Source organism: Carcharhinus amblyrhynchos, chromosome 6, assembly GCF_965287045.1.
Source record: "Carcharhinus amblyrhynchos chromosome 6, sCarAmb.v2.hapA, whole genome shotgun sequence".
NCBI lineage: Eukaryota > Metazoa > Chordata > Chondrichthyes > Carcharhiniformes > Carcharhinidae > Carcharhinus > Carcharhinus amblyrhynchos.
Window position 1 is genome coordinate 18,851,886 of NC_137329.1, and position 13,708 is coordinate 18,865,593.

General features: G+C 40.4%; 1 protein-coding gene across 3 annotated transcripts in view; it reads left to right on the top strand.

Moving 5' to 3' along the window:
- The window catches only part of cstf3 (cleavage stimulation factor, 3' pre-RNA, subunit 3), a 113,012-nt gene that overhangs the window by 82,640 nt on the left and 16,664 nt on the right, over positions 1-13,708 (top strand). For all 3 annotated transcript variants that reach the window (XM_080189962.1, XM_080189964.1, XM_080189963.1), the window contains 10 exons: positions 1,645-1,677; positions 3,916-4,013; positions 4,150-4,216; positions 4,321-4,355; positions 4,465-4,591; positions 6,463-6,540; positions 6,670-6,832; positions 9,647-9,756; positions 12,953-13,069; positions 13,432-13,506. In XM_080189962.1, the coding sequence (XP_080046088.1) occupies positions 1,645-1,677; positions 3,916-4,013; positions 4,150-4,216; positions 4,321-4,355; positions 4,465-4,591; positions 6,463-6,540; positions 6,670-6,832; positions 9,647-9,756; positions 12,953-13,069; positions 13,432-13,506 (903 nt within the window). The remainder of the gene's footprint in view (positions 1-1,644; positions 1,678-3,915; positions 4,014-4,149; positions 4,217-4,320; positions 4,356-4,464; positions 4,592-6,462; positions 6,541-6,669; positions 6,833-9,646; positions 9,757-12,952; positions 13,070-13,431; positions 13,507-13,708) is intronic.

Consider the following 13,708-nt stretch of genomic DNA (forward strand, 5'->3'; position numbering starts at 1 on the left):
ATTCACCACACTCCCTCATCTGTTCAGGCCAATGCATCTAGACTGTGAGAGGAAACCTGAGCACCCAGAGAAAAACGATGGAGGCACAAGGAAAACGAGCAAACTCTACACAGACGGCAGGAATCGAATCTGGGTCCCTGGTGCTGTGTGGCAGCAGTGCTAACCACTGTGCCACCCAGATAATTCCAGATTTTTCACTATCTGGTGGGATTCAAACCTGGGTCCCAAGCATTACTTTGGGTTTCTGGATTACTAGCCCATTGACAATACCTCTACACCACTGTTTAAATCTGTACATTTGATCAAAAAGACTAATCAGCAGCTATCCCTTGTTGAAATTCCATTTCCTTAATCGCTGTGGGGCAGTTATTTTCATATGTTTTATTCATACACTCCTTCATTTCTAACTGCTTCCTAAAAGAGAAGTTCATAGAATCCCTACACTGCAGAAGGTGACCATTCGGCCCATCAAGCCTGCACCAACCACAATCGCACCCAAGCCCTATCCCTATAACCCCATGTATTTACCCTGTTAAACATCCTGACACTAAGGGGCAATTTAGCATGGGCAATCCATCCAACCCACATATCTTTGGAGTGTGGGAGGAAACCGGAGGAAGCCCACACAGACAAGGGGAGAATGAGTCACCCAAGACAGGAATTGAACCCAGGTCTCTGGCACTGTGACAGCAGTCTGTGCTGCCCTTGATATTTCAATCTGATGTAACTTTTATTTTAAAAATAGGAATCTTCAAAAGATGTTGGAAATATTCTTGATATTCTATTTTTTAAGCTTGGATGATAGAGGAGGAATCAATGGGAGTTGTTTGTTGTTCTCTCACTTCACATTGGAAGAGCTGAAATCAGTCGGCAGTAAAGGTTAAGGTGCATTTCTTGATGCAGGCAAAAATTGCTGTAACTCTATGCAGCTGCACATTTAACATCTCAGTAAAAATATCAAATTTAGTTTTATCTCTTGCAAAATTTCAGCTCTGGGTCCAACATTGTCGTGTACCAATCTGTAATTTGTAGCTAAAATTCCCAATATTCTTTTGAACTCTCTTGGAAGCAATTCCCACCTTTAAGACCCACTTGTCATCCAGAACAACGATGCAGTTTTCAGCAGTGTTAGGGTGGGGTTAGGAAGCGTACTTGTCATCTGGTGTGAACTTCTTGATGATTATTAGAACATAGTGATTTGATGAAATACAGTACTGATGCAAAAGTTGTCTATAAGCATTCATGTCAATAAATGTAACTTCAAAGTGCAATAGAGCCTTTAGACAAGTTCAGTGCTTTAAATTTGAACTTTTTGTAGGTCACTCATTCTTTGTTCTCTTATTCCTCTCATTTTCTATTTTTTATAATTTGTTAAAATATTTTGGGGAATAAATAAACCAATAATCTTCCCTGTCTTCTGATTAATGATGAGAAGTTTGTGATCATTATCAGCTAAAGGTAATCAGATGTCTACTGTTGAGCATATCCTTTGTAATGTTTTCTTTGATATGAGAATTGAACACTGAAAAGGTTCCATGTATGAGTTACCTGTAACTAACTGCGCTGGAACTGTTTACTCTTAATGCAAGATTTCTCTGTCTTTATATAATACTTAATAATTGAATCTCTAATTTATTGATATAGATAAAAGCAAAAAACTACGACAAAGTTGAAAAGGTAAACCTGATTCATTTTTATTCCCAGTATCTTCCTTGATATTGTTAGTCATGTCAGTGAACTACTGGTTAGTAGCTTAACAATTTTAAAAGTTTTCACAAGTCATGGTGAACAGCACCAGGGTGACTGACACTGGGGAACAATAAGGGGCACTTGGGATAGGGATTTCAAAGAAACAAAGTGCACGGTATGTACAGGGTCAAGGAGATCCAGAAGAAATGCCCAAAAACAAAATGATGTCTTCTCAATATTTCGCATATAAAAATGCTTTACTTACAGTCTGCGCTCTCAACCCTGTTACACTGTGCATTTTGCTCCCTCGGAGCCCCGCACTGTTCCCCAAATATACACAATCCCATCTCTGCCCAACTTGCCCCACCCCTCAGACATCATCAAAAGCCCCCTTCCCTAACTCCCTCCCTCGCTCACTCAGAAGCCCTTATTCTAAGACTCCCTACCCCACTAAATCTCCACTCGCCTTTCCAGGCTTGGCTTCTCGGACTCATTGGGCTTGCTGGGACTGTTGGCTCCATGTGGGGTTTGGTCTGTGCATTCACAGCAGCATAGTGCATGTCCATGGACATCAAAGATGCTCAGGAAGTGACTAAGGATCCCATTCACAGCCTGGAGGAATCCAGAATAAATTGTGTCCCAAGAAGCTCACATGCAGGTATTGGGACAAGGCAGCAAATTACAGAATGGTTCCTCACTCTAAACAGCAACACTTCTTGGAATTTTTTTAAAAAAATGATGGGTGAACCAAGCTCAATAATTTTATCACAAGTCTTTTTTTTTTACACACATCTTTACAGTTACTAACTCAGCAGCCCCCTGCCAACCCAAAATGCATGAGGCCAAATTGACAACTTGTCAACAAAGTTGAGTGTCAGTATTAATGCAGGCCAATGCGAGCTCTAAATATTTGGAACTGTGAGCTCATGTCATATATGATGACATTTGCAAATCTATGGCTCTTGACAGATAAATGACAGTATGACTTTCCCATGTGATTTTGCCATGGCAAAGAGGAACAGTTTTGGGTTTGGTTTTATTTTAAGAAGAGAACCTGTTATTGTGAGATGGTTTGGCTGAGTAACACATGAACTGATTGTCATGGGAAGAAGTTGGTTGCAAGCTAATCCATGAAAGATTTCTCATTTATAGGGCTGGGTCTCAGATCAAGCCACATGGATGAAATATCAAGCTAGAGGAAAGGCACTGGCTATCCCTGAGCGAGAGGGAGTTAATGTAGCAAGTTAAAACAAATAATGTTGATTCAGTGAGGACTTTGTGACAGACCTTGCATTTGAAAAGCACCCATTAATCTGGTTTCACTTCTCTTGAAAAAGAGAAGGCTTACGGGGTGATCTGGTAGAGGAATCCAGTTTTTTAAAGTTTTAGTGTCACAAGTAAGCTGACATTAACACTGTAATGAAGTTATTGTGAAAATCCCCACGTCACCACATTCGGTTGCCTGTTTGGGAACACTGGGGGAGAATTTAGCATAGCTAATTCACCTAATCAATAGACCTTTTGGACTGTGGGAGGAAACCAGTGCACTTGGAGGAAACCCATGCAGACACAGAGAACGTATATACTCTGCACAAACAGTGACCCAAGCTGAGAATTGAACCCAGGTCTTTGGCACAGTGAGGCAGCAGTGCTAACCACTCTCCCACTGTGCCACCCAATAAGAAATCCAATAGGGAATTCGGAAGGAACTTTCTTTACCCAAAGAGTGCTAAGTAAACAGCTTATTATCATAGGGTAACAAATAGGATTGATGCATTTAAGGAAAAGTTAGTTAGCATATGAGGGAGAAGGGAATAGAGATTTATGGAGATGCAATTAAATAAGGAATAATGGGAGGAAGCTCAAGTGGAGCATAATAAACACCCACATGGGCAGGCTGGGCTGAATGGCCTCTTTCTGTACTATATTTTCTATGGTACTTCCATAAATCACATGCACAGACCACCACTTCTTATTTTCCAGTCCAATCTCTGGTGGAGCCAGGCATCTAGCCTGAAGTATATCATACAGATTTACTCTATATAAATTTTACTGCTTTGAACCAGATTGAAGAAGACCTGGCCACAGTTCCTCTAGGTCATAGAATAATTTATAGTGCCGGAGAGGAGGTGGGGGTGGGGGCTTCCCAACAAGTGGGAAAAAATGTATTTTTTTTAAGAAGCTTTTTATTCAGCAATGACAAGTTTTACTTTTATTTGTTTCCAGTTGTTTCAGCGATGTCTTATGAAGGTTTTGCACATTGATCTATGGAAATGTTATTTGGCCTATGTGCGGGAAACCAAAGGCAAACTTCCTAGTTACAAGTAAGGAATGGACAGTTCAAAAACATTAATAAAATGCCGGAACTTACTTTCACCTCAGCTTATTTTTAATACTTGAAGAATAAGAATGAAGGATTCCGTATCATCATTCTGTGATGTCTTTGTTACTGCATTCCAGAGAGAAGATGGCGCAAGCGTATGATTTTGCTTTAGATAAAATTGGCATGGAGATTATGTCTTATCAAGTAATTCTTTTTTCATTTGTTCTGAAGTATTATTGAAACTTTTTCTTTTTTAATGAGAATGAAATGAGATCCCATTAATTTTAATAATTGTCAATCTTTTACAGATTTGGGTTGATTACATTAACTTTTTGAAAGGAGTGTAAGTATTGGATTTTCTTTCATTTATTTGGATATTTTACTTTTTTTGTCAAAAATCTAAAATGTGTGCTAATTCTGCCATACTTACAAACGACTTGTCCCTTTGATAGGGAAGCTGTGGGATCCTATGCAGAGAACCAAAGGATAACAGCAGTTCGTCGGGTGTATCAACGAGGCTGTGTCAATCCTATGATAAATATTGAGCAGTTATGGCGAGATTATAATAAATATGAAGAGGTAAAATCTTTAGCGCCAAATATTACTCCACAGTTAAAGCAGATTTCAGCTGACTAAAATTTTAAATTATAGTGCAAAAAAAATGGTTAAAATTAATTGTCTTTTGTTCTCTTGGGCAGTCCTGATTATTATTAAGTAATTTTGATATCGGATAAAATTTTTGTACTCCTGTGAGAGTAGAGCATTTTCTCCAGTGCAGTTTATATTCTGATCTGGCTCAAAAACTTGGTAGAAATTATTTTTTGTACTTCACCTCTCCACTTCCAACTTCTGTTTCACACTGTCTGCCCCAAATATCGAAAAAGGCTGGTCAGCACACTCTTAGACTTTTCCACAAACTGTGTTAATGGTGCTCTGCTCAACCAAAATGAGATCACCTCCTTGGTGAGGAAGTGAGACAGGGCTAAGCTCTCCAAGGTAAAATTACATCCTCTGCCTGGGCTAAAAAGGGGCACTCAAGGAATCATTACAGCCAAGGAGGAGACCATTCAGCCCATCAAGTATGTGCCGAATCTTTCGAAGAGTAATACAGTTAGCCTCACTCTTGCTCTTTTCCTCATGTTCTGCAAGTATTTATCTAACTTCCTTTTGAAAGCTACGATTGAATCTGCCTCCCACATCTTATCAGGCTGTTCATTCCAAAACCTAACCATTCATTGTGTGCATAAGTTATTGCTCATGTCAGTCTTTTGATAATCACCTTAAATATGTGCCCTCAGGTTCTCAACCCTTAAGCCATTGGAAATTATCTCTCTTTATTTACTCTACCTATAACCTTCATGATTTTAAATATCTCTGTCAAATCTTCTCTTAGTTCTGGAAAAGTGAGCTCAGATTCTTCCAGTTTAGCCATCCATTTGAGAGCTGTTAGAACTCGTCCATAGTCAATTGGATTTCAATTGGAAATTTTGCTTTCTGTACGGGATTAAGTGCTGTACTGACAGAGCTAAGAGGCACCTAACACTATAGTTTATCGCAGTTGTTTTGGGAATCAACTCTGTGATGAACAAATGCATTTCTTTTTGTATTGTTCTTTCTCAGCAACACAAGAATAATTCATTGAGATTTAAGTTATTTTGTGTGGGATTATTAAAGAATGAGTGAATACATCTAGGTGAAATTTCTCCTCACTATTTTGACAACTTCTACTCATTTTGAATGGATCACCAAACCATAAGAATTTTCTCTAAATCTATAAACTCATTTGGTGAAATTGATGCAGAAAGTAACTTCAATCTCTTTACATTTTGCATACATTTTCCTTAATCAACTGTAGTTTTGGTTTTAGTATCACAATACAACAAGTTATCATGTTGTTAGAGTGCCTTTAAAAGCCAACTAGTTTTTATTAGTCACCCAAGAGCTGCTGCTCTCTTTCAAAACCACGTTTGTAGTGTCTCATTGCGAGGCCTGTTTCTCCATAATGTGCCTTAAAAGCCTGATAAGGTAAAAGTTGGGATATATGGATTCTATTTGGTAACTGTTTTGAAGTTTCCAGCGCTAGCTTTACTTAGCTTTTCAGAACAAACAGATTTCTGAACTGACTTGTGAAATGTTATGCTTCTGTCCTGGGTTGGAAAATATTGACATGAAAAGCATAACTGGCATTCCAGGAGTCCATGGCCTTTCAAAATGAGAACAATCTATTGAGCACTTTTTATTCACGAGCATTATCTTAATAAAGGAATCATTGGATTAGATAGCTATGCAGATTCTATGTTAATAGTCTCTTGTGAAATGACAGAGATTTTTGCAGAACTTGTATTTTTGCTGACTAAATGTTTTGTGTGACACTGAGGTTCAGTTTTCAATATGGAAATATATTGATGGAAGAAAACAGTTAGTTGCAGAGTTGTTCTGTTCCTCCACAGAGCATCAATATTCATCTTGCTAAGAAAATGATTGAAGATCGTAGCAGAGATTACATGAATGCTCGTCGAGTGGCAAAGGTATTCCTATCTTCCTTTACTGTGCTTGAGTCTAAGTTGCTGTAAACCAGAAAGATTTTACAAGTCAAGAGTCTGTTTTTTTTTAAAACTCAAAAAATGAATTAATAAACTTTTGTACGTTTGTTACAGGAATATGAGACTGTGATGAAAGGTCTGGATCGTAATGCACCATCAGTCCCACCACAGAATAGCCCACAGGAAGCACAACAGGTTGACATGTGGAAGAAGTACATCCAGTGGGAAAAAAGTAACCCACTACGCACAGAAGACCAAACACTAATCACCAAACGAGGTGGGACTACTTAACAGGACGAGCACTGTTTTGCAGAAAGGCAGTTTTGCTGAAAACAGATAAAGTGGCCATTTATTTCACTGATTTTTGAGGGATCTTACTGCGCACAAATTGGCTGTTATATTTGTTTACATCATGATCACTGCACCGAGCTCTGGAATTCCCTCCCGAAACATCTGCACTTCTCTACCGTCCTCATTTAAGACACTCCTTAACATAAGAACATAAGAAATAGGAGCAGGAGTAGGTCATCTAGCCCTTCGAGCCTGCCCCGCCATTCAATAAGATCATGGCTGATCTGTCGCTGCTCAGTTCCACTTTCCCGCTTTCTCCTCATATGGGGAGGGAGTATGAAAAGCTGGGAATGGAATTAAAAAGTAGAACCGACAAGGTGGTCATCTCTGGGCTACTGCCTGAACCGAGTGCAGACGGGTGTAGGGTCGACATGATTAAGGAAGTGAATGGGTGGCTCAGGGATTGGTGTGGGAGGAATGGGTTTGAATTTATGGGGCATTGGCACCAGTATTGGGGTAGGTGGGACCTGTTCGGGCGGGATGGGGTTGGTTTGAACCGTGCTGGGACCAGAGTGCTGGCGAATCGAGTAAAGAGGACTGTAGACAGGGCTTTAAACTAATTGGGGGGGGAGGGTGCGAGGGTAGGTGATGTTACGAGGTCTAAAGTTAAGGAGAGGGTACAGGTAAGGGAAGAGGCCGAGGATGTCCCAACAATAGAGGGAGTAGGGGGCGTGAGTATGGTTGGTGGCGTTACAGCAAATAGGGTCCAGGTGAAGGCTGGGATGAAGGCACTTTATCTGAATGCACGAAGCATTCGGAATAAAGTGGATGAGTTGGTGGCGCAGATCGACACAAATGGATACGATCTGGTGGCCATTACAGAGACGTGGCTGCAGGGTGACAGGGACTGGGAGCTGAATGTACAGGGCTATCAAGTGTTTAGGAAGGATAGGCAGGAGGGAAAAGGGGGGGCGCGTAGCTCTGCTGATTAAGGATAGCATCACGGTGGTAGCAAGGTTTGATATTGGAGCCAAGGAGCAGAGGGTGGAATCGTTGTGGGTGGAGATTAGGAACAGCAAAGGGAGGAAGACGCTGGTGGGTGTCGTCTATAGGCCCCCGAATAATGATCTGGAGGTGGGGCGGGCTGTTAACGCGCAAATAAGTGTGGCATGCAGGAATGTGACGGCCGTAATTATGGGGGATTTCAATCTGCATATTGATTGGTCGACCCATGTTGGACGCGGGGGGCTCGAGGAAGAGTTCTTGGAATGCTGCCGGGATAGTTTCCTCGAACAGTGTGTGTTGGAGCCGACGAGGGAGCGAGCTATCTTGGATCTCGTGCTATGTAATGAGGCGGGTAGAATTAGGGACCTTGTGGTGAAGGATCCTCTTGGGGAGAGTGATCATTGTATGGTGGAGTTTCTGGTGCAGATGGAGGAGGAGAAAGTGGGTTCCCGGACACGCGTCCTCTGTTTGAATAGAGGGGAGTACGGTAGGATGAGAGAAGAATTGGCGAATGTGGACTGGGGGAGCGCGTTGGAGGGAGGGTCTGTTGAGGAGCAGTGGAGGATCTTTAAGGAGATCTTCCTTGGTGCTCAGCAGAAATTTATTCCGATGGTCAAAAAGGATAGTAGGAAGAGAGGTAATAAGCCGTGGATAACGAAGGAGGTGAAGGAAAGTGTTAAATTAAAAGCGGAGGAATTTAGAGTAGCTAAGAGTAGTGGGCGAGAAGAGGATTGGGAGAGGTTTAAATGTCAACAAAGATTGACAAAGAAGTTGATAAAGAAGGGTAGGAGAAACTATGAAGCTGGGCTAGCGCTTAATATAAAAAAGGATAGCAAGAGTTTTTATAAATATATAAAAAGGAAGAGGCTGGCTAGGGTGAATGTTGGTCCTTTAGAGTATGAGAAAGGGGACCTAGTGGTAGGGGATGAGGATATGGCTAAGGTATTGAATAACTTTTTTGTTTCTGTCTTCACGGAGGAGGACGTGAATAATTTGCCGGGTGTTAGCGATGGAAAGGTTGTAGGACTGGAGGGTCTTAATGACATTACTGTTACTAGAGAGGCGGTGCTCGACAGACTGGAGGGGCTGATTGTGGACAAGTCCCCAGGACCGGATGGAATGCATCCGAGGGTTCTGAAAGAAATGGCGGAGGTGATAGTGGATGCCTTGGTGGTTATTTTCCAGACGTCGCTGGATTCCGGGGAAGTGCCGGATGATTGGAAAACGGCTAATGTTACGCCGTTGTTTAAGAAGGGTGCCAGGCAAAAGACGGGGATACTTTTCCCATCCCACTCGCCACGGAAATAGTAGAGGGAAGGGGGAACCATGCAAAGGTCCATTGACCTCGAGCAGGGTCTTCCAGTTTTGGAGTGAGTGTGGCCAGAAAATCCCACCCCAAGATTTTACTCACCTGTGCTCCTGTCTCCTGACATGGCTCAGACCATGAGAAATAGGAGCAGGAATAGGCCAGTTGGTTCATGGAACCTGCTGTGCTCTACTGAGTATCAAATTTTGTTTGATAATGTCCCTGTGAAGAGGCTTGGGATGTTTTGCTATGTTAAAGGCATTATGTAAAGCCAAGTTATTGTTACCGTTCTGAAGCATTTGGGGTAACTTGGAAGGACATGTCAAAATCTTTCTAACTTAGCAAAGAGGATAGGAATCAATAAAAATCCTGCTTAAGAATTTGTGATTGGAGGATCATTATTGGTGTTTGCACAATAGAGAAGATCTGCGGTAGAACTGACACAATATTTATATGGATTCTAAAGAACTGTATGTGTCTTTGTTGCAGTTATGTTTGCCTACGAACAATGTCTGCTGGTTTTAGGACATCACCCTGACATCTGGTATGAAGCTGCCCAGTACCTGGAGCAATCAAGCAAATTGTTAGCAGAAAAGGGGGTAAGTACTGCCTGGCTAATTCTGCCAAATGATCAGCTCTTGTTCAGTTCAATCAGATCATAATGAAGAGAATGTGAGGAACTTTGTAATTTATTGTAATCATTCCTGGAATGAGTGTTGATGGAAAAGCTGTTCTACCAGGGTATACCCTAAACTGCCGATCACACGAGAATCTATCATTCTTAATTTAATAGAGAACACTGCAGAAATAATTAGAAATTGGTTACAGAAATAGCTAAAATACATCAGATTTTCCTGAGGACTATGTTTAATATTCTAGGGCTTGGAACACAATAATCAATGACATCGCAAATTTCATATCCCTGCATACATAGGGAACCCATTCAGCCCGTTGAGTCTGCACCAACTCTCCAACAGAGCATCTCACCCAGGCCTACCCCTTCACCTATCCTCTTAACCCCACATATTTACCCCATTCATCCCCCTAACCTACACATCTTGGGACACTAAGGGCAATTTAGCATAGCCAATCCACCTAAACTGCATATCTTTGGACTGTGGGAGGAAATCAGAACAGACACTGGAAGAACATACAAGCTCCACACAGTTATTCAAGACTGGAATCGAACCTGCTTCCCTGGCTCTATAATATAGCAGTGCTAACCACCGTGCTGCTCATGGCAAATTTAATAAAACCTGTTACACCAATGCCTATTATAGCATGCTTTAAGCTAAGCTGATGTCTGTATGTTCTGACGAGCACTCGTGAGTTAAGACTAGTGATGCCTGAATCGTCTTAGTGACTGTGAATGAGTGTTTGTGTTTAGCAGTTTCCCTGAGCACCTGCCTTCCAATAGTCACCACCTTGTGTATGTTTCTTGGCTGTTTCATAGTATGTTCCTTCCCAATGCTTCTCACTCTTGGCATCTGATCCTTTATTATGTCTGTTTATTTCTTGTTATCCCTTCCCAATTTTGTTTCGTATTCTTTTATGACATGCTGGTGTCCCAGCAAACCCAGCATTTACTGGCCATCCCTAATTGCTCTTTAGAAGATGGTGATGAGCTGCTTTCCGTGTAGTCATAGTGCTATTAGGGAGAGAGTTCCAAGATTTTAATCCAGCGACAGTGAAGGAAGACTATGTAGTTCCAAGTCAGGATGGCGTGTAACTCTGAAGAGAGCTTTACAATTGGTGGTGTACAAATGCATCTGCTGATAGGTGGTGGAGATTGTGGGTTTAGAAGATGCTGTCAAAGACACTTTGGCAAGTTCCTGCAATGCATCTTACATATTGTACATGTGGTTTTCACTGATACTTGCATTTTATCCAGCAGTCCCCATTGCATAAAGCAAGTGCAGTTAGCCCACTATATATGAAACTGACTTTTCTCTAATTCCAATCCAGTTCACACTAGCACTGTTCCTCGATTTCGCCCTCCCTTATTCCATTTAACCTGTGAGGTTATCACTTTATCTTTGGACGGATGTAGCCCCACATCTCCTTCAGGTCTGACCCCTTGTGGGTCCCAAGTTTAATCGTTGCACTATTGGTGACTGCTTTTAGTTACTTGGGCCCTAAGCTCTGGAATTCCCTCACTACTTCCCTTTCCTTAAGTCACTTATTAAAACTGAGTGTATATGCTTGTGTAAAAGTTGAACTCATGTAAAAGTTGACCTCTGATTTTTGGCTTAAAAATTAATAATTTTTCACATGCCTCATAAAAGTCAACTGTAACTTTTCAGTGATGAAAGTACAAAAATTTTTGAATCAAGGTGTTGGTGGGGTTTTTGAGATAGCCAAGTACCATCAGAAAAGACTCTGAAAGCCAATGTCTCAGTTTAAAGATATAACTTTTATTTTGACCAGCAACCGCTGGGAGAAATCGTCAAAGAATTGGGGCAACTCCCGAGATGGAGCAGCTGGATCTCTCCAATGAATTCTGACGTATACAATTCAAAACAGATCAGTTATAGGTTTCCTTATCAATTACTCCCACCTTTCATTAACTTTAAATCAATCATCTTCAATATACATAAATCAACAATAATGCTCATCGTGTACTTCATTGAATCGCATCTTACCCCCTGGCATAATGGTATTTCATTAGTCTTTAGAATCCAGATGTTTCTTCCCTTTTTGGCTAACTCACCTTCCTCTGTTGCCAAGTAACCTCAGACACTAGCCTCAAAGTGAACATTCCTGTAAGTTCCCATTCAAATCACTGCCAAACCAGGTTAACACAAGATTCCAAGTCTGGGAATGCATCCATCTTATCTGGACAGTGAATGAACCTTATTCATGAAGTTTGATTAAGTGTTCTGGGTATTCTTATCATTACAAACTCTGTTGATAATAACAGCCACATTACCAAGGTTTTAGTATTTCTTTAGAATATGGCTTTGTCCTAATGTCCTTTACCATAATGCTTTGCCGCAATCTGTCTTGAGCTAGAATGAACAATGATTCTTAAAAATACACCAATACATTCAAAATATCAGCATATGTATTTTTAAATCATAATCACTTGTTTAAATCTCCTACTGCATTTCATATCTGTGTACACAAGTTTCTTGTTAGCTTACAAGTTTGATTTTAAAGTCATTTAATTCAATGCTGGTAATTCTATCAGTGTCTTGATGTTTAATAATTTAAAAATCTTTACCAACCTATTCGGATTTCCTCCCCTTACACAAGGTATAATCCTGAAGGTGTTTGGGATGGTTTAGGATTCTTAAATCACAAATTTCCAAAGTGCATTTCCTCATATTTGAAGGATAAGATTCTTCAAGCACCCTGATTAGAATACGATGATATCTTGTCTACCTCACTTTCCTCCTTTTAATCCACTTCTTACAACCTGCCTCTTTGACCCAGGTTTTGGTCATCTGCTCTAATATCCTCCGGTGTGATTTAGTGCTACAGTTTGTTTTACAATGTTCTTCTGAAGCACTACGTTAAAAGTACTATACAAATGCAAGTTGTTGTTTTTACTTCTGAGGTAGTTTCAAATAATTCTCATCAGGTCACCAATGAGCAATTTGTTTATTATGTCAGGGAACTTATTTTCAATAACCCTGACATCCATCTTCTACACTGACACTTTCATGATGCATTGCTGGAATTAATTATTGACTTGCAGTTCTTTCACATAGTTGTATAAGAATTCTCATTATATAGAATGATTAGCAATGGCTCATTTGGGGAGCTTTTGTAAAATATATTATTTTGTGGCAGGACATGAACAATGCAAAACTGTTCAGCGATGAAGCTGCAAACATCTATGAGAGGGCCATCAGCACTTTATTAAAGAAGAACATGCTGCTTTATTTTGCATATGCAGACTATGAAGAAGTGAGTAGAGATTACACTGTTCACTAGTACTTGAAATACATACTGCCTTAATCTTTGCATTCTGCTTGTCAATATCAAATGTTAGTATATGATGGAGGTACAACATAACAATTTGTATTTTACCTTCAGCAAGTTTATTCTGTACACAGCTCAGTAGAGACACAAACTCCTGTTTCCTCACAGCAACTGCTCAAGCTGTGTCTATTTATAATCTTCTGGAGGCTGAACCAATAAACATTACCTATCCTTAATAAGGCAGTTAGCTTAACAATGTAAGTGCCAATGCATGCACTTGCTGATACATTGTCACTGCTCCTTGTTTTATTGGTACAATTAATGGCCGCACTTCTGCTTTTTTCAAGAGTCGCATGAAATATGAAAAGGTACATAGCATATACAATAGGCTGTTGGCTATCGAAGATATTGATCCAACATTGGTGAGTGTTACTTTCCTTTATTTTCAGTTTATGAATAAGAATGATGTATAAAAAATGGAAAAGACATTATGATCCTCTGAGAGAATTTCAAAGGAGATTCACAACTACCTTTGGCCAGAGAAGAAAGTCAAAAATATAAGCAGAAAGATTAGAACAGAAATAGACCTGTAGCCCTTCAAGTGTGTTCTACCATTCAGTGAGC